At 47.3% G+C, this 20,034-nt stretch overlaps 1 protein-coding gene across 1 annotated transcript in view; it reads right to left on the bottom strand.

The window, feature by feature from the left end:
* The window catches only part of LOC135814371 (uncharacterized), a 36,007-nt gene that overhangs the window by 1,021 nt on the left and 14,952 nt on the right, over positions 1-20,034 (bottom strand). Inside the window, exons 4-5 of the mRNA XM_065327481.1 lie at positions 8,828-18,159; positions 6,674-6,816 (exon numbers count right to left, since the gene is read on the bottom strand). Coding sequence (XP_065183553.1) covers positions 6,674-6,816; positions 8,828-18,159 — 9,475 coding nt within the window. The remainder of the gene's footprint in view (positions 1-6,673; positions 6,817-8,827; positions 18,160-20,034) is intronic.

The following is a 20,034-nucleotide window of genomic DNA, read 5'->3' as shown; positions in this document are numbered from 1 at the left end:
CACGTAACCCGGCATGAGTTGCACGAAACATACATGGTACACTGTACAAAGCATAGGTTGTGTTGGGCCCCAAGATATACGCTCCATTTGCTGCCTCCACAATTATATCATTTTTTTAGAAGTTTCAGATCTTTAGTACCGCAATCAATAAGACAAGCTGAATCGACATGTGTGTATACTTTATTCATGCAGGGTAAATGGTGCAGTGTAAAATGGTGGAGACAATGTACAATAAAATGATGAAAGAAACGGAAGATTCCTGATTAGTGTTGTACGAAAACTTGTTCGAATCCTAATTGTTCTCTTCACTATTTCTTCCTACTTTCATCGTTTTTGTTGCACATTGTCTCCACCATTTTACCCTGCATGAATAAAGTGTACACAAATGTCGATTCAGCTTGTCTTATTGATTGCAGTACTAAAATTGTTGTCTCCTCGCCGTTTTTCCCAGATTTATTTAGACTTAATAACGTGCGTACACGCACTGATTTCTCAGATTCTCACAGTCAGACTAGCCTTCATTTCTCTTCTTTCCAAAACGCCATGAACACAATACAACCAAAAAAGCACGCAATACAAAGAGAGAGCCGGCACACACAGCACACAAAGGAAACAGCCGATGACGGATTAGCATAGATCTACACGTGCTTCGTTTCCCACACTGCAGGAAAGATCCACGTGACAGCGTGATGACATGCATAATAAATGGGTATCGAACCAAGACGCTGCAAGTACATGTATGTGAACGAAAACCGATCCAGTCCAGATCAATGGGAATGAGTCTTTGTGGCGAAGCTTTAAGTGCCTTGCCTTTGTTTGGCATTGAGGCCACCCAGCCACATCACTCCTGCAGCAAAGAGTGCCTATGTCGAGCCAGGTGACGTGTGTTCAGTGAAATTTCATCAGAGAAAAATTAGAAAACTTATTTTGACTTTGGCATCTTTCTGCTTTCTCCCTTTGCTGCTCTCTGTTGAGAGTCACTGTGACCGTAGACTATACTTACTGATGCAAAGTACTTCATGAAGCACCATGAAAAATCATCTTGGGTGCCAAAAACAAACAAAATTCAACACATAGGATCGCCTCCCCTTGTTTTTGGTGTTCTGCAGAACTATGATTAGCACACCGACTATCGTACAGCACACCAGACATGACTTGCTTTGTTGCAGTTTCGAGTTTGCTGATCACGATAGTAGACTTTGTTTCCTCCTGAGGTGACTGCAAGTCGGTCAAAGCTCCAAACGAAGTTGTACAAAATGCCCCTCTCCACTTGCCCGTCATCTAGTCTAAGTTTCATGCCCTAGGCAGTCTTGAGGCAATGGGAGCTACTGTAAACACATTCCTTTTAGCCACGAAGACACTGCAGCAATTTCAGTCTACGGATCGATTTCGCTAAAGTTGACATCACAAATCCATGCTAATCGTCTCATGTAATTCATCAATCGCTAAATAGAATGGAAAAAGAGATCAGTGAAGTGTCTACCACTATTATACTGTTATGTAGTGTAGTTATTATATTATGACTACATGTTCACATGTCATATTGCGCATGCGTAAGGAAAACATGGTCTTTCTTCTTGGTGAACTTGAAGAGTACTTGGTGTGAGCGTAGACACAACAATGGCGACGAAGAAAGAATTATCAATAGAGTTGTTCTTGTACTACAGTCGTGGTAGTTACTAATTGTTTCCATTGCCATGGCCAAGGCCACGATAGAGCCGTTTGACGGCAGAGATTTTGATGAATGGCGAGAGAGACTGGATTTTTTCTTTTGTGCAAACGAAATCGGAGTTGTGGCGGCGAATGCCAGTGCGGCTGAAAAGACTCGTTGTGAAAAACGGGTATCAGCTTATCTTATCTCCCTTCTGAGTAAAACGGTTTACTCCACACTGAAGACTCTTTGTTTACCTAAAGCGCCGACTGATTTGAAGTATCAGGAGATCGTGGGAAAACTGACGGATCATTACAAGGTTCAAACATCACGATCGAGCGCGACGCACGCTTTCAGGAACTGTAATCAGCTTGCGACCGAGTCAGTGACTGATTTTTCACATCGACTGCAGCGCAGTGCTGTAGACTGCAAGTTTGAGAGCCATTTGGATAGAGCATTGTCGGACCAGTTCATCAGTGGTTTGCGGAGTGCTGCAGTGAAACGATTAATTCTGGCGAAGCCAGACGGAGACGTCGACACATTTCAGAAAATCAGTAAGATTGCTCTGAATGAGGAGAGTGCGGCAAAGTTTGCTGCAGAGATGCGTCCTGACACTACGTCTCTAAATGCTGTCAAGTCGTCAGACTCGAGGTCAAGGCGCACATCTACTGCCACTGGTGCTCGAAACCGCACACCAGCAAGGTCGACAAGTCATGGCAAGTCTGGTGTAAAGAAAACGTGTTACCGGTGTGGCTCAGAGAGTCATTCGGCGGACGGGTGTACCCACAAGTCGACGAAGTGCCGTTTCTGCAAGCGCATGGGACACCTGGAGCGCGTTTGCCGGTCGAAGAAACGCCAACAAGATTGCCATCAGTTGGATGACGACACAACGTATGATGATGATGATGATCCTGGTGAGAGTGTACCGTTGTTTCACGTGTGCAATTTATCTCAGTCTACTGAAAAGGGTTCTAATGGTCCACTGTTTGTACCGGTCACTATGAATGGTTTTGTTGTCGAAATGGAATTAGACACAGGCAGCGGTGTGTCAATTTTGACGAAAAGTGATTTCAAAAAAATGTGGTGGTGATAAGCGTACATTGCAGAAATCAACGGTTCTGCTAAAAGGGTTTTCCGGTACTAAGATCGAATGTATTGGGGAAACTACAATGTCTGTTACGATTGCCGGGAATACCGAGAATGTCCTGATACGGGTGGTTGAAAACGACGGTCCCTCCTTATTGGGTAGAGATTTACTGAATGTTTTCACACTACAGTCGTCCCTCTCTAATCCGGCACTTGTTCATCCGGAACCCTTGCCAACCGGCGCACTTTCTGACGAAACCGTTTTTTTCGTTCAATTCCTACATCTTAATCCGGCACTTGAATTCCGCCTCCGGCAGTGACTTTTTGAAACGAATCGCTCAAACTGCACGTAGTTTGATTTCATAATCCGGCAGTCGTAAATCGCGTACCGTACAGGTGTACTCCTTGCCAGGCCAGTCTGGTCAGTGCCGCGCGCGCGGGGCCACTTCAGAATTCAGTTCAGTTGACAACTGTACTCGATCTCGCGCGGGAGAGTTCAGTTCGGTTGGTTGTTAGGATTTTTCCGAACCCTAACTCAATTTATACAAAGAGAAAGACCAAGGAACTACAAGTTACGGTAATCATCTAGTTTAGGGTCCCAAATTATTTCGCACTTTCCCAGTGTTCTGTGTACTTTCTGTGTACGTGAGAGCGTGCTTGAGTGTGAATAATCTCGGATGGCTGGGCCGCGTACGACCAACTTGGAAACATTGGCGGCGGGATATACCTCCACGATGTAATCGTACATGACGACCACTTTGTTGATCCGGATGATCGAAGCATCCATGCCAACAATGTCGAGAATATGTGGATGCGCGCGAAGCGCCAGCTCAAACGCAACTTCGGCACGTCTCGCGAGTTGTTTCCAACCTACCTCTGCGAGTTCGTGTGGAGGCAAAGAGTTCGAGAGGAACGAAACACCTTTGGCTCCCTGCTCCGCAGCATTCATCAGCAGTACCCTGTCTGATCGGTTCTGATGAAAAAAATCCATATCAACAGCTACTGTGTTTTTTGATCTTGATTTCAAATTTCTGGGGTTCACACGCTCTCACGTACACAGAAAGTACACAGAACACTGGGAAAGTGCGAAATAATTTGGGACCCTAAACTAGATGATTACCCAAGTTACGCTATACTGTCCACTAACACCACCAGTTACTAAACAATCAGCTCATGCGATAACATTGCACGACACTGACCGACGGTACTGACGTTCTACAACTAACTACAACGTTCGACCTGCATGATGTCGACTACTTGCGTGGCCTTCTCAAGAGGGTCAATGTTGTCCAGGACACAACGGCTAGGCAGTCAACCATACTTTCTTATTTTAGCAAGGAGTAGTGTCCTGCCAATTTTCAGGTGTGTGTGCGTGTGTGTGCAAGAGTACATGTGAACATGTTCTCTGTTTTACTTTATCACTTTATCACTGTGTATATTCCTGGAGAACAGTTGAGAATATGAAGCCGTGCACCAAATACTTGGGTCGACACGGAAAAACCCTGCGTTTTGACGTATGATACATGCATGCAATTGGGTAGGGCCGGGTCAGAGGGCAGGATTTCTTAATCCAGCACCCTCGTTAATCCAGCAGAAAACGCCGTAGCAAAATGTGCCGGATTAGAGAGGGACGACTGTACCTTGGAAACAAATGTTTGCGGAAAGTGTTCACCGCATCCTGGGTACTGATACAATCAAGAAAGAATTCCCTGCATTATTCGAGCAATCGTCACTGGGTAAAATGAAAGGTGTTCAAGTGACCCTGCATGTGGACGACTCAAAACCAATGTTCTTCAAGCCACGATCTGTGCCGTTTCACATTCGAGACCAGTATGATGCGGCACTAGATCAACTAGAACGTGATGGGGTCATCCAAAAGGTCACGCATTCCGATTGGGCTTCTCCAACGGTTCCTGTACGGAAACCTGATCACAGTATCCGTGTTTGTGGTGATTACTCAGTTTCCATAAACAAATGCTCACAAATGGATCATTACCCGTTACCTACTCTGGAAGAGATGCTTACAAAGTTATCCGGGGGTACCAAATTCACTAAGCTGGATTTATCACAGGCTTACCACCAGTTGGAACATACACCAGAGAGCAGAGTATACACTACTATCAATACGCATCGGGGGTTGTTTCAATTTACTCGTTTACCTTTTGGGGTGAACTCTGCTGTCTCGATTTTCCAAAGAACAATGGAAAATTTGCTGGCTGATTTGCCAGGGTGTGTGGTTTACATTGACGACATCTTGATTACCGGAAAAACGGATGAAGAGCACGGGGTCAATTTACGATGAGTGCTGAAACGTTTGGAAGAGGCAGGCATGAGACTCAAAAGCAACAAGATTGAGATCATGGCTGATGCCGTTACGTATTTGGGTCACAAGATTTCTGCAAATGGATTGACTCCTACCACTGAACGTATTACGGCCCTTAAAAATGCAAAACCACCAAATGAGGTTTCCGAGTTACAATCGTTCATTGGGTCAGCGAATTACGTGAGGCAGTTCATTCCTCATTTTGCACAGAAAATGGCTCCGCTGTATACCCTACTCAAACGGGACACTCCATGGCACTGGGGAACTGCAGAACAAAATGCCTTTGAAGAGATCAAGGATGCCATGAGTGTTGACGCCACGTTAAGTCATTTTTCAATGGAAAATACTGTCGTTCTACAAGTCGATGCCTCGGGGCGTGGGCTGGGAGCGGTGCTACTACAGCAAGATGATAATAAATTCTTACGACCTGTGGCGTTTGCTTCCCGAGTTCTTACACCAGCGGAGAAGAATTACTCACAGATAGAGCGCGAGGCTCTTGCATTGGTGTTTGGCGCGCAGAAATTTCGCCAATACCTTCTCCTGCTTCTTCTACTGTTCCTCTTTCTATTTCTCCTACTGTTCCTCTTGCTGCCGCTGCTGCCGTTCCTCCTTTTGCAGGTACATGCACGTCGGATATTTCCACGGGTATTGTCGAGTCTGCACAGTCAACAGCTGTGTGCAACCGTCCACGGAGGACAGTGCAGAAACCTGCACGTTTCAGAACTTGAGAACTTAGTGTCTGTCATGGACTAAATTCTTGAATATTATCCTTCCACAAATCTGTTATTGGGACTTGTTTTTGATGAACGATTTTGATGACGTGATTGAAGTTTTTTTTGAAACTCTTCAATGGTATTTTGTACATATTTTTGTAAAGCGATCATGGGCTTTTCCCAGGTTATTACGCTATAGGCCTGACGGCTTAATATTGAATGTACACTTGTTAGATACACACCTTTAGGGTTCCTTATTCATTGAGGATTTTCTGTGTTGATGTACATAATTTGTTCACATTTTCCTTTCATATACCTTCAACTTTTGTAGGGGAGGATTGTTATGTAGTGTAGTTATTATATTATGACTACATGTTCACATGTCATATTGCGCATGCGTAAGGAAAACATGGTCTTTCTTCTTGGTGAACTTGAAGAGTACTTGGTGTGAGCGTAGACACATCATATACCTTCGCTGAAAATCCGGGAAACGCAAATGAAAGTGGAACATTGCCAATAAAATGTTCCGTTCAGCCCACCAGCATTAGGTTTCATCTCTAAGTACTAGTAAGTTAGTACATCTGCGAAAAAAACATTACAAATGGCCTCAAGTTCGTTTCAGTTGGTCAGGAAGCTTTGGCCCTAAGCTAACAATAGAACAGTAGAGCTCCTGTATCTCAGCTGTCTGTGGATGGAATGGGGGGGGGGGGGGGGGGGGAGTTCCCGGTGGACGAACCGTAAAATGCATGAAACCATGACCTTTGTTCACACAATGAACAGTACTGCAGCATTTCCAGCAAGAACATTTCAGGCACATCTCCGTACGAATGGGAAGCTAAGTAAACGGACATCCAGAGTTGCAACAGCAGGTAGCACAAGCCAGCAGCGCATACACCTTACCCTCGATTGATGCGCCCTTGTAAGAGACGACGCAGGCTGTCTTCACTGAACGACCCATGACCGTCGCTTAGGAAGACAATGACACAGCCACGCGTACCCGAGCGCTCCACTGATTCAATCACCTCGCTGGCACGGTCCAAAGCCTGGAGAGGATGGGGGAATACAGAGGTTCAGCACAGCAGTGAATACATGAAAACGGATACAGGATTTCGTCGAGGAGGGGTTGTCACACCCCCCACCCCCGACACACATAAAACATGTACCGTGCTGGTCCCAAATCAATGAGTCGTGTCCTCCCTCATTATAACGAGTCCGGTTAGTACATAAACCCCGTTTGTAAATAGAAATCTGAAATCCTCTGGCGAAACGTGGTCTATACAACTGTTTACAGGTCCGGTTACAACATAATTCGTTAGTACATAACATTCGTTATAACGACCCTTTGCCCAGGTCTCTGGAGTGCCAAACCCTCAGTTTAAGATAATACTGACCATGCTTAAGCAAGGCCAAACACACATAGGATAAAGCAGAAAGACACAATGTATTATATCTATGTATTCGTAGATATGCATGGCCTTTTGCATGCAAGGAACAGCTGTGTTGGAGATTTTCAATTGTCTCAAAACGAGTTGAAGCGTCGGTAATTTATGTTGTATTGAGAGCACCCCATATACGTGCGAACCAGTGCTTCTTGTATCTTTAGTTGAAAGTCCTGTTACAAGATAAGTCTCGATAAAGATAACTTTTTTGATGGCCCAGAGATTATCTACTAACGAGGGAGCACCTTGTATTGGTTTTCCAAAGGTCGACTCCACCGGCATTGTGTAAAGTGTCAGCAATAAGGAACAAGTGGAGCCAAAACCCAACACTGCTGGGATTCCCATTAGCTACCTCCAATAGAACGTTGCCCAGGCATGCAGGGGAGTCAAGTACCGCCATATAATTCAAGCCTCTTCATCTGCTCGTCAGTTCAGTGTATCACGCTCATACAGCTTACAATTAGTGCAGGCCTCCACCGCAGTAGACAATGGATTTTGCAAAACCTTCGAATAGAATAACTCCAGAACCTTCCATCCTACCACTCAAACAGTTGTTTCAATTGCAAGCTGAGAGTGTTCTCTTGATTGTCAGAATCGAGGGTCAATTAATTGACTGAGTGTTTTCCGTTGTCGGTCACGATACAGTCAGTGGTTCATTTTGGCAGTTTCGGTCCGGATAATCCAGGAAGCTGGAGTCACGAGGGATTTCCTTTAGTAGGACCATGGACTCGCGGCAGAAAGACACCAGGAGCTTTTTTGGGAAGCGCAAAGCCACAACGCAGGAAGGTAAGTTTTTGCTGGTCACGATTTATTTTAATTTTTTAATACCAATCGAGTGGAAAGTTCCCTCATCCATTCTCACTTTATTCAAGTCACTAGAAGAGGTCATGGCTATGCTGAAAAGCACAATGTCAGGAGTCATGTTTTGCAAATCTTTCACTCCAAAGAAGAGCTTAGATGCAAAAAAGAACCCGATAAGCGCCGAATTTGAGAAAATCAGATTTTCAGCTCAGTGTGATCAAAAGGTCTAGGGGCACCAACAGGCAAACATTTTCATTCAAAATCTGACTGGAATCATTTCAAACTGGAACCCACATATGGATTTAGATACAAACCGCACACAAAATGAATCCTTTTTCGGCCACTATCCAAAAAGCGATGAAGTGGATTGATCGGGTTTTGTATTACAGCTCTTCAAGGTCTCTCTCACAAGTTCCTGCACTGGGCGATATTCCATTCACTATAGGTACATAGTATTTGCTGCTGTATTCTCCTTTATTGTGCATACATAGAACACACTGATAGGCATGCCGGAATATTTTAACCCCCCCCCCCCCCCCCCATGTCGATGTAACCCCCTCTGAAGAACCCTGCGTACGCCCCTGCATACACAGATAAGTGCAGTTGTTGGCGAAAACAAGATGGCCAGTTTACTCATAATCCCAGCGTGTTTATGATGTGAACACTGTATGTAGCACAGTACACTGCACTATGTGAATGGATCAAGTTACAGCAATGAATAGTTGAGCATGTACATGTAATGTATATACGGCAAAATCGCACAAAGTGCAGCATATCTCAGAAAGTCTTTGTCTCACACTATGCCACTACTTACTGGGCTAAAGCTAGTGCAGCCTTGAATTCCCACAGATCTCATTCTCTCAAACAGAGCACTTGGCTGAAGTGGTTGTCCAGAAAAGACCGTTGTTGCACAGTCATCAAACGCAATGAACGAGACCAGATCATTCTGAGATTTCCCAGAACGCAACTGAAGGTATTGATAGGATGCGTCGAGAACAGCTCCGAGACGATTAGGATGTGACTGTTGTAGATAATGATTGGCGGGCTGAGCATCTCCAGAGCTCATTGATCCAGAGCGGTCCACAACCAAGACATGATGTAGTGGCCCAGCACCGGCATGGACGCACTTGAAATGATGACCGCTGCTGTGAACGTGGCCAACACCACCGAATCGAGGCGAGTCACTTTGCGAGAGTGGAGCATGCCACAACTTCTCTGTACAATATGATTCAGTCGGCTGATCATCGCTGGTTGACTGTTGATGTTCATCAGCCATACAGCGTATTGGACACTGCCTGAATGAATCTCGATCTTCGGGAGTACAAGGGTCTTGAAACCGGATGGCCTTCCAGAATGCATCGTGTGTCAGCTCATCTTTTGGAATATCCTCATTGGGACCGTATTTTTCTGTTTCATGACGTTTGCCGTCCGCTTCGGAAACTGTGCACTCTTCACTGCTCCGAGCACTATCCTCACACACCCTGAGATGGATATGTCCTCGTCCAAGACTCTTACAGTGGAAGTTGCACATTTCGGCCTCACCACTGTCACCTTGACCATAACGACGCTTGTCCACAACAAACACATCCTCAGCAGCCACCACATGAGTCAGCCTCATGTTTCCATGATCAGTTGCGTGCAAGTCCTCATCGTGATTGTATTTCAATGTGCAGAAGTAGTCACATGATGGACACCTGCGATCACAGAAGTGTATCTTGTTCACATCGGATGGCGTGCAGCGATGATCACCTCCGTGCTCCTTCTCGTTTGGAGGGATCATGATACAGCATTTCTTGCGCGTTCCATTCTGATCGGTGACACTCTTGTACGTGAACTCATCACCGGCCGATGTCTTAAAGCGACGCTCTTCTATCTTGCGCTCAGAAGAAATGAAGCAGATTCCTTCAATGTCACATTCCTTAGGACAGACGTGTTCCTGTCCACAGAAATGGTTGACTTGGGCAGGTTGTCCATCACTGATTAGAGCGTGGAAGTGGTCATCGGTCTCCTGGCACTTGTTGTTGCAGCCATCCATGGCGCACGTTTCTGGACAGGCCAGGTCACGGCAAGCATGCCTGTCATGAGTCATCTCATATGGACTTATGCACTTGTTAGCACAGCCAGGCAAGGTGCAGCTAGCCCCACACAGATGTTGCACAGCATTGCAGAGATGTTCACCATCGTTTGGATCTCGTTCATGACCTATCTTCTTGACACAGTTTCGGTTACAGTTGTCCTTGCCAAACAAGTGGCAAATTTGACCGCAAGTATGATTGCGTACCTTGCAATCATGTCGACCGGCGTGACCCGCTTGGTCACGACATTGCTGAGCAGAGTACGGGACAGCATTCTGCAAATCAGGACGCGGAGCGTCGTCGTTCCTCACCGCATCGCTACACACAGTCCCATCTTCTGCTACATCCATGTCTGAATCACTGTGTGAGTCCTGCACAACTACGTTGCCCTCAGGGGTCTGCGCATTGTCAGCACTAGCAGTACCTTCCAGAGAATCATCTTCCTCTGCTTCGTCACAGTAAGTGCAAGACTCATGGCAGCGATGGTCACCTAAACAATCATGCTCATCAGACTCGTGATACTTCTTCAGCAAACACGGGTAGAAACAATGCGCACACTTTGCTTCACAGAGTTGCCAGTTCTCACGTAAGCGAGACAGGTCAGCCTTGACTTCCTTCTGCAGAATCCTCACATCGCCATCATCACTGTATCCACCGACATGACTGTTCACCCACTCGGTGATTCTCTTCTTGCGTCTCTCACACAGAGCGTGCACAAAGCTCTGGAAACCGCTCGTCCATGCTTTCACATCTTCACACACTCTTCTGTCTACATTTATTCTGGAGAAGACAGAAAGCAGTGACTCGAGCAAGACCTTCTCCTGAGAGCCACGCAGCTCCACACCACTATCCAGGCAGTTTGGCACACTTTCCCCAGACTCCAGTACTAAATCATGATCAGTGACAGCTTCACCACTCGCGAGCAGGAGTGGTTCGTCTTCGTTGTTGTGATTCCGGGCACAGCCAAACTCTATAGCTGCTTGCAAGTGACGCTGTAGGCGATCCACCTTCAGAGCTACTGATGTGCGGTCAAAGCTAGACCATTCCTGCATGTGGATCTTGGCCATCAATAGTTTTAGCACTTCCTTGAACTCTCGGCCAGATTGGAAGGCTGGTGTAGCATTTGACTCCAAGTGAAGACGAATGCTGTCAAGTTCAGTGTAGAACTCCACATTGCCCAACGTTGGAAACGTTTGTACAGCCAACTGCCCACGGTACATCTTTGTCAGGAAGTTGTTCTCATCTTCCTTGCAGATGTCTTCCAGCTTTCGTTTGAAATGACTTTGCAAGTCTTCGATATCTCTTTTGTCCACATCCTTGATGTTGATATAGAACCAGCCTCGCAACAATCGCTCGTCACCCTTGATCAACTCCACGCCATCTCTGAATCGACTCAGCATGTTACGGGTATCTTGATCCACACGGAACTCGGTCTTGAAGACAGTCAGTCCACTGATGGCAGCATTCATCACTGACAAGAACATGTCCTCCTGCTCTGTACGCTCCATGGAACCAAGTCCTTCAAAGTCGAGCACTACATACAAACAGTCTTGGCCTTGACGAAGCGTCAGCCACACGCCATCTGTGCATCGATCACCTGAGATATCAAACAGAGAGCCTGTCAGATGGTTGAGCATATAGCTTTTGCCTGTACTCTGTTTTCCCATGCTTGAGATGACCTTCACAGGGCCAGGCCAATCATCAAGAAGTGCTTCATACAGACCAAGCTGTATGCTGTCTTGCAAGTCAAAGACGGTATGGGCCGACAATGCCGCATCACTCTTCATGCCATCAGCAAACAATGTCAACATGTTCTGCTCTGCGCGTGCAATCTGGATTGGCACAAGGCAGATAACCCGCTGCAGCCAGTCAGAGATCGATGCCGGTGCAGCAGCCGCTGCAGCGCTATCGGCAAAGCTAAGATGCACACTGTCGGTGAAAGCAGTGTTCTGTGTCGTGACATGGAGCATCTGGGTTGGCTTGTGCGTGCTGGACTCCAAAGCATGGAACAGCTTCTTCACGTACGTGTCTGGAGAACAATCTGGGTGCAGCTGTCGAACACGCTCAGCAGGAATATCCAGGATACAATTGAGGCGTATGCTGGCTCGGCTGGTGGATAGACAGTCAGTGATGCAGAACTTGTCGTACACAAAGTACAAATAGTCCAGGTAGTTGGAGGGGGCATTCGTTGGTGATTCGGGCGACGGCTTGGCTTTGGGCATGGAACGCTCCAGGTCAGTCATGTTGAAGACACTTCTTGCTGACCTGATGTCTAAGAGAAGAGATCGTAGCTGATGGTGTTCCTTGTTGAATGCAATCAGATGCATCTGCCGACCCATGAGCATTAGTTGCATAGTTTGTATGCATGCTGGAGGGAATTGATCACGGTCTAGGTGGACAGTCTTGATCAGCTTCAAGTTGACTAAAGAATAGACATGCATAACGACCTCGGGCTCACTGGGCTCATCACACGTGTCACTGTCAGAGTGCATTTCAGCATCTTCAGTGTCACCAGCTTCACATTGCCCTGCAGCAGAGTCACCATCTGAAGCATACAGCTCATCCGCTGAATCAACACTGTCATGTCCATTGGTGACTTCGTCTGTATCGGCACAAGAATCTGTGTCCACAGCATCCACTGGTTCAGTCTCAGTTGCGGGACTCGATACACAACTCTCCACCTTACAATCTGGGTTGCTGTTTGCTGCGCATGGTGTGGCACCTGGACTTGATGTTGTCCCTGACCCACTCTTGGTGCACCGAGGTTCCTGGGCTTGAAATGTTAGCAGACATGATCCATCAAGAGATGCCATTGCTCTCTGAACAGGATGCTCCACACGGATGGTGCGTTTCTTCATGACCTTGTCCTGAGCATCATATATATGACACTGGCCATACTCATCCAGCAAGCATAGCTTTTCCTGGCCAGGCACGAAGAAAAGCTGAGTAAGTAATGCATCGCCTTTGTGTTCCTTCACATCGACATCACATCTCAAGCTCCATTGCTTCCAGTCAGGGTCAAATCTGAAGATATTGATTCGCTTCAGGTTCGGAAAATGGAATGCCACCATGCGTGTGTCCTCGTCAAAGTCGACCAAGTCCACGGTGTCTCGCTTTACTTGGAATCCAGTCGTTGACAAAGGGTAGCCATTCTTGTGGTTTTTCGGAGTAAGCAAGTGAACACATGTCCCTACTTGATGATGAGAACCATTCGTGGACTGGACAATTGCCAACAACTTGTTAGTCTTCAGATAGTAAAGCTGGAGCAGAGATTGAAATGTTGGATCCAAAGGGATGTTAGCACTGGAGAGCTTGATTTGCGGTTCTGCAACAAAGCCAGCATTCACTTCCATCTTTTCCAGGTCTGGCTTCAGTGGATCAAATGTATACAATTGTTGAACATGAGTTACCGCCGACTGGCGCTGCTCGCGTACAAAGAGATGTATTTGGTGGAATGATGCTATCGCCCTTGGTATGGTGAGGGTTTCGATCTCCATTTGCAGTCTCTGTTCGGACTCATCATCAAAGTAACTTTTGATCTGTTTCACTGCAAGCGAGAGAGCATTCTTCCGGTACTCACCTACTGTCTCATACCTGATAGTATCTGAGGCCTTCTGTGCAGAGCCAGTAGGCACCAAGCAGTCACTCTCAAGCAATCGAACCATGGATTCACGGATTTGCTCTGCCACCTCCTTGCAGTCATCAGCCAGGAAAATGCTTGAGATATGACAAGATGTGGGTGATTTGCGAAACAACTCCAGTTTTTCTGCTTGAGCACTTTTGAAGTCTTCTTCAGACAAACATTTGCTAAAAGAGCCAGGAGTCAATGTCCAACGAATGCATCTCTTTTTCGCGAAGTTTTGAACAAAACTCTGTCCACTCCTTCCTGCAGCTGCAACAAATTTGCTGAGATTCTTCGAGTGTGTGCTTTCATCTAGACTCAACAACTTCTTCTCCTCAGCTATGGAGTACGTAGCACATGCCATTTCCATGGCTTCGAGTTTAGACAACTGAGACCTGAAATTTCCTTCTTTATAGCTTGAGCGCTTGGAACGATGAGTGCTTGCCGACTTCCAGCGCTCTTCAACAAACCTGATCGAGTCCTTCATGAGGTTGAATTCGGACTCTTGTACTTCAGCTGCATGTTCGTCTGCTTTGGCTATATCCACAATGTCATTAAAAGCACGACTGGCGCTGGGCAGTGCATCGAGTTCGAGAGTGTAGGACTCACGGCACATAGGACACCTGAACTCCCAGGATCCATCCTCAAGCTCTTTCCCATTTGCTTGAACATGCCCGAGCAAGCATTCTTTGCAGAAGCCATGCTGGCATTTCAACTCAGACGGGTCAGTAAATATCTCATGGCAGATAGAACACATTGCTCTTTCTTGTTGCGGTTTGGCCTTGAGCAGAAGAGCAATGTCAGTGAAAAGGTAGCTTGCAAGTGGACAGGTTTCGATAATATGCAATGTCACTGCCTTCCCAATATGCTTCAGAAGCATTCCACGGTGCTCCTCTTCTTTCACCCGCTGCTCCCGTTGCTTTTGTTTCAAGTCTTCTTCAAAAGCAATCACGCTCTTGTCATATGTCTCCACTACTGGTTGGAGTTCTGGAATTACAGCACGGCACAACTCTAGAATACTTTGACCAGTGATACGGTGTCCAAACACAATCCGGAACCCTTCTTTCTTCACCCGAAGAAATTCAGCTGCATCATTCAGGTACAGGTGGTGTCCTTGTTGTGGCATAAATTCCACAACCCGCGGCACCGACTGGCCCACATGGAGAGCACGTGCGTACGCGCTCTGGCATAGCGTAACAGTTGCGGTGGATATACGCAGAGCATCACTCTTCAACTCCACACAGAAACCATCTTTCAAGATGATGTCTTCATCTGATTCCTTCTGGAAGCTGACCACTAGCTTTTGCGTGCGCTTCTTCACACGCTGGTTGCCAAAAGAAAAGTGGTTGAACAATGATAATTCGCTCTCAGCAAAAAAGACCAAGATCTCATCACAGAGCTCGAGAAGATAGCGGACCATGTTGCAGCTGAGGTTCTTTCGAGACATTTCCGTGAATGCATTATCCGTGGGACGGAGCAGCAGATACTGGACACTACCACCATTGCTGAGACAATAGATACCTGGATCAGTGTCGTCCATCAGCTTGCGCAGTGATCGTGCATCCACAAGTTGGCGCTCCCGAAGCCAAGCTGCAATTCTTCCCTTGTTGCCATAAAGACCCACTGTCATCACAGTGTTTTTGTGCAGGTGCTCATGTTTCAGCATTGCTAGCGAGTGCTGGGAGTCGCGAGAGCGTTGCCTTTCCATTCCATGGCTGTTTCTTCTACTATTGCCACTGCCGTCATAGCCAGTGCTGCTGCTTCTATCACTGCTGCCGCTACTACTGCTGAGCCTGGCGACTTCATACAAGCCTTGATCTGATACCAGCACTTTCTGCATGAGTGTGCCCGTATCCTGTGTGTCGCAATGCACATTCAGCAATGGTAGCACTGTGAATGAGGCCGTAGCATTAGCCGTTGGAGGGGATGCAACACTTCCAGCAACAACCAATTGATGTGGTGCGGCAGGGCCGATGGCTTTGACAGCAGTGAGGGGTGATTGTGCGGATGTTTGCGCCGCTGATGAACTTGTGATCTCTGCCTGAGGCGCGTTCTGTTGCTGATTTCCAACAGAGCTGGTTTCTGGATGCCTGGCACTAGTATCCGCGTTGCTGCTCTCCACACCTGCTGTAGTTCTGCGTGGGGCTGATACCTGTGACCCACCACTTTGCTCTGATGCAGCTGGGACAACCGCTGGTGGTGGGCTGAGGATGCTGCATGGTTGTGTGGTATCTTGCTGTTGCCTGGAAGTGACATTGGCCGTACTTGGCTGGGGCTCAGTGGCTTTAACAGCATCAGGTATTGCTGATGGAGTTGTTGGCACTCGTACATGCTGTTGGCGCTTGCCTTTGCTATGCATTCCAGTGTCACATGCTTGGCAGTAATGAAGTGAGCAATCGGCACAGTGCACATCCGCATAGGAACTCGAGCACTTGTCACACAGGCGGGCGGACAACTTTCTTGGAGGTGCTTCTTGAGAGACGTCTTCTACTGCTAGGCTCACTCGGTTGTGCGTCTTAAGTCGGCCCTTTCGGTGCATGGCAATGTCACATGCTGTGCAGAAGTCGACATCACAATCATGACAGTGCAGTGTCGCGTCAGCCGTCGTACATTTGCAGCATTTGACGATTTTTGGAAGAGGCAGTTTGTGATGGGTGGCAAGCTTGCCGATGCTGTGGACATCATCCCAGCACTTACCACAGTACAACATGTCGCAATCATCGCATTTACTCACTGCCGGCGACTGTTCACACTGATCACACTCCTGTAGTCCTGCAGAAGCAGCGCTGCTACCTGCCGGTGTAGGACTAGGCGCACTTTGATACTGCACAGCACCGGTCATTGTTGCTGGAGCGCTTGGCAGAGGCAACTGTCCATTAGAGCTCTGTGGGAGTTGTTGTCCCAAGGCAGGGACCTTTTTCTCATGGGACGGTTGTGAAAATTGACTTTGACCCTGGAAGGGTTGTTGGTCCTTCGCATGGGAAATAAGCGGCATAGAGGTAGAAGAGAGTGAGTGCTGCTGCTGCTGCCACTGTAAGAACTGGCTAAACTGGTGTTGCTGAGCAGAGCTCATGCCGCTCATTTGTGCTGCACTTAACATAGATGACTGCTGCTGTTGCTGCTGCTGCTGCTGCTGCTGCTGCTGCCATTGCTGGCTATCTTGGAACGGAGCCACCGATAATGATGCCAGTGATGCTAAGGCTAGTGATGCAGCAGAGTGAAGACTGCTCATACTGCTACCAGACAAGCTTAACGGTGAAGCATAGTGGCTTCCTTCGGAATCTTGACCGTAGTGTGGTGCTGTGTGCTCGGAAGGGATCACTGCTGTGTACTGCTGTGACATTATGCCAGGCTGTGCTGTGTGCATGCCTTGGTTCAGGCTATGCTGAAACGGATGAGGTGTTTGACCTGAGGCAAAAGCATGGCCATTCAAAGGCGGCTGCTGATTCTCTTGCTGTAGCGTTGCCTGTCCATACACGTTTGCAACTTGTTGCTGGGTCTGCTGCTGTGGCTGTAACTGTGGTGGTTGTTGCTGCTGCTTCTGCTGAGGCAGTGCGTGTGGTTGCTGTTGCAGGGGCTGTTGTTGCTGCTGATGCTGATTATGTTGCGGTTGATTCGTGTGAGCCTGTGACTGCATACCTTGGTGGTGCTGTTGTGGCCATTGTTGCAGCGATGGATGTTGCTGCGGATGTGTTGGGTATGGCATTTGCTGTTGATACTGATGCTGCAACGATGACTGCTGCTTTTGTGGTGGCAGTAGTGGCTGCTGCTGCTGTGGTGGTGGCCGTTCCGGTTGCTGCTGCTGTCGCGGTGGCGGTGGTTCTTGTTGCTGTTGAGGTAATTGTGGTAGTTGCCGCTTTGGTGGTGGTCGTTCCAGTTGCTGCTGCTGCTGCTGCTGCTGCTGCTGTTGTGGTGGCCGTGGTGGTTCTTGTTGCTGTTGAGGTAATTGCGGTAGTTGCCGCTTTGGTGGTGGTAGTTGCTGCTGTGACATTAGTTGTTGCTGAGGTGATTGCTGTGGTTGCTGTACTGGTAGTTGTTGCTGTTGCTGCTGCTGTGGCGGTTGTTGTTGTTGTTGTTGTTGTTGCAGCTCTGCTTGTTGCTGCTGCTGTGGTGGTAGCTGCTGCAAAACACTTGGTGGGTGCTGATTATGCGCACTTGGCGCAGGCATGTTCGTCACACTCTCAGCTGGCATGCTTTGATCCACATTCGACATTGACATTGCCTGAGCGTTTCCTTGAACATTTCCATGGTGTTCAATACCATTACTGGTGTCCATTGGTATATCATCGCCACCAGGCTGGTTTGGACAATGCCCAACACTTTCATTGGTGTTTGCTGTGGTGTGTACTGTTGCAGTCATGCCTTCCATGGCGTCGCCATTATTATTGACATACCCACGGGGTGCAACCAGACTTGGAGTTCCAGTTGGTTGAAGAGTTGGAGAAAGTTCTGCAAATTTCAACACACCATGTAAACACAAAGAACACAATAACACAATGTCAGGATGTCATAAATATCCATTCAGTATATGCAAACGATAGGGAGGTTTCATTCTATGTAATTATGTATGAAAATCCGTATGTCGTACGCGCCAGGAAGCGAGGGCAACTTTCATGCGTCTCTCTACCGATCTCTGTAGGAAAGCTTAGGACTTTTTGAAATATTATAGCGATAAATAGAATCAGTGAAGCAGAACCTTCACTGATATTATTTATCACTATAATAAAGATACAGTCTCCTCGTTGCCTATTCATTTTTGAAATATGTTTCGCATTTTCTGGATTTATCCATGGCACCGTTAGCTTTTTTTGTTTGGCGCGCATGAGTGGTGTTGATACCGAGACCCTCGGTCGGTTTAGCCGCTTCTGCCCCGCCTCCACTGCCATCGTAATGTGCCGCCCTGCTTTCTCTTGCTGACGTTTGCACCATGATGGTTTGTGGTTATCTCGTAAAAAAACGTTCAAGGCGGGCAAAACACAAGGTCCACAACACGTGGAAAACAAAATGGAGAACATTGTGTAGGTCCGTGGTCCATGTGGAGGCGCATGCCGCTGAAGCGTCCCCAACGCAACAAGGCACGTTTAGCAGTCGACTAGTCGTGGAGAAATCACATACAGCGAAACCCAACAGCTTGGAATTTTACTAGGGCTGTAACGGTTATTACGAATAACTGGTTATGTAAAACAAACGGATAACCGTTTGATCGACGGTTATGCAGCGATTTTTTCGAACATTTTTCGAAAAATAGGAACCTTCATAACTCCGCCATTTTATTGTTCAAATTCAATAATCGAAGGCTCTACGTGGTAGCGGAAACTCCAAGCTCTCCATTGCAACAATCGCTAAGGGCCGAGTTCCACTGCGGCTCCGCTGCACTTGGCTGCATGCAGCGGAGCAGCGCGGTTCCACTGGCACTCGCCATTCGCGGTACCGCGGTCGTGCTCCATGTTTTGATGATGTTTTACCTGCCTGCGCGCGCGCAAAATAAAAAAAATGCTCGTGTTCTGGCCTGCGCAACGAATAAGAATTTGAATTTTAAAATTCTCGCGTACAAAACAATGCAAAGTACGGGAAACAGGTCGAGCCGCGATCGCGGCTCGCAGTTTTTGATCAAGAATCGTAGCGAAAGCTAGCGGTGAGCCGCGGCCTCGCTGCTCCAGTTCAAGCCGCGGTCACTATGGTAATGATGACATTTCAAGCCGCGGATGACGAGCAGCGGAGCAGCAGAGCCGCAGTGGAACCCGGCCCTTAAGATCTGCGATGTCTGACTCCAGAGATATCACCCTTGGCACATTGCTGCAATGCGCATGCCCAAGAGGATCAGTCTTGGACTGACTGGATGAACCTCATGTCTTTTTACATCCATTCTTGGCAGTGCTCCTTTTCTTTTCGTCATGTCTCTACAAATGAAACAATTTTCTGATGATCGCTTAGTGCGTGAAACTCAAAGTAAAAACACTTTTTTCATCCTCTTATTCTTGTTGGAACTAGCTCTGCCTTTCGGTATTGCGTCAGGCGAAATTACTGGTCAGTCGGCGACACGCATTTTTCACAAAAATTTGCGTTTCACCTGCTGGGAGAGTATGCGTGTACTCGAGTCTCATCCTGAGCACGTTCTTTTCTTCTTTTTTTTTCAGCTCCAGTATAGCTGTATTTTTCATTGCAAAGCCATCCTCGATTGTTGTGTTCGTTGTTTAAACGAAGTGGACATTCAATCATGAAGGCAGAGGACATAGGAGCCTGATTGGAGTTTCTCGTGGCATAGGACGGCCACACAGAGACACTTTGGGATTTTCTGAATATACGTCAGGCGAAATAGCACGT

The sequence above is a fragment of the Sycon ciliatum genome, chromosome 4, assembly GCF_964019385.1.
Source record: "Sycon ciliatum chromosome 4, ocSycCili1.1, whole genome shotgun sequence".
Classification (NCBI taxonomy): Eukaryota; Metazoa; Porifera; class Calcarea; order Leucosolenida; family Sycettidae; genus Sycon; species Sycon ciliatum.
The sequence above is the reverse complement of the archived record's forward strand: the minus strand, read 5'-3'. Positions and strand labels throughout refer to the sequence as shown.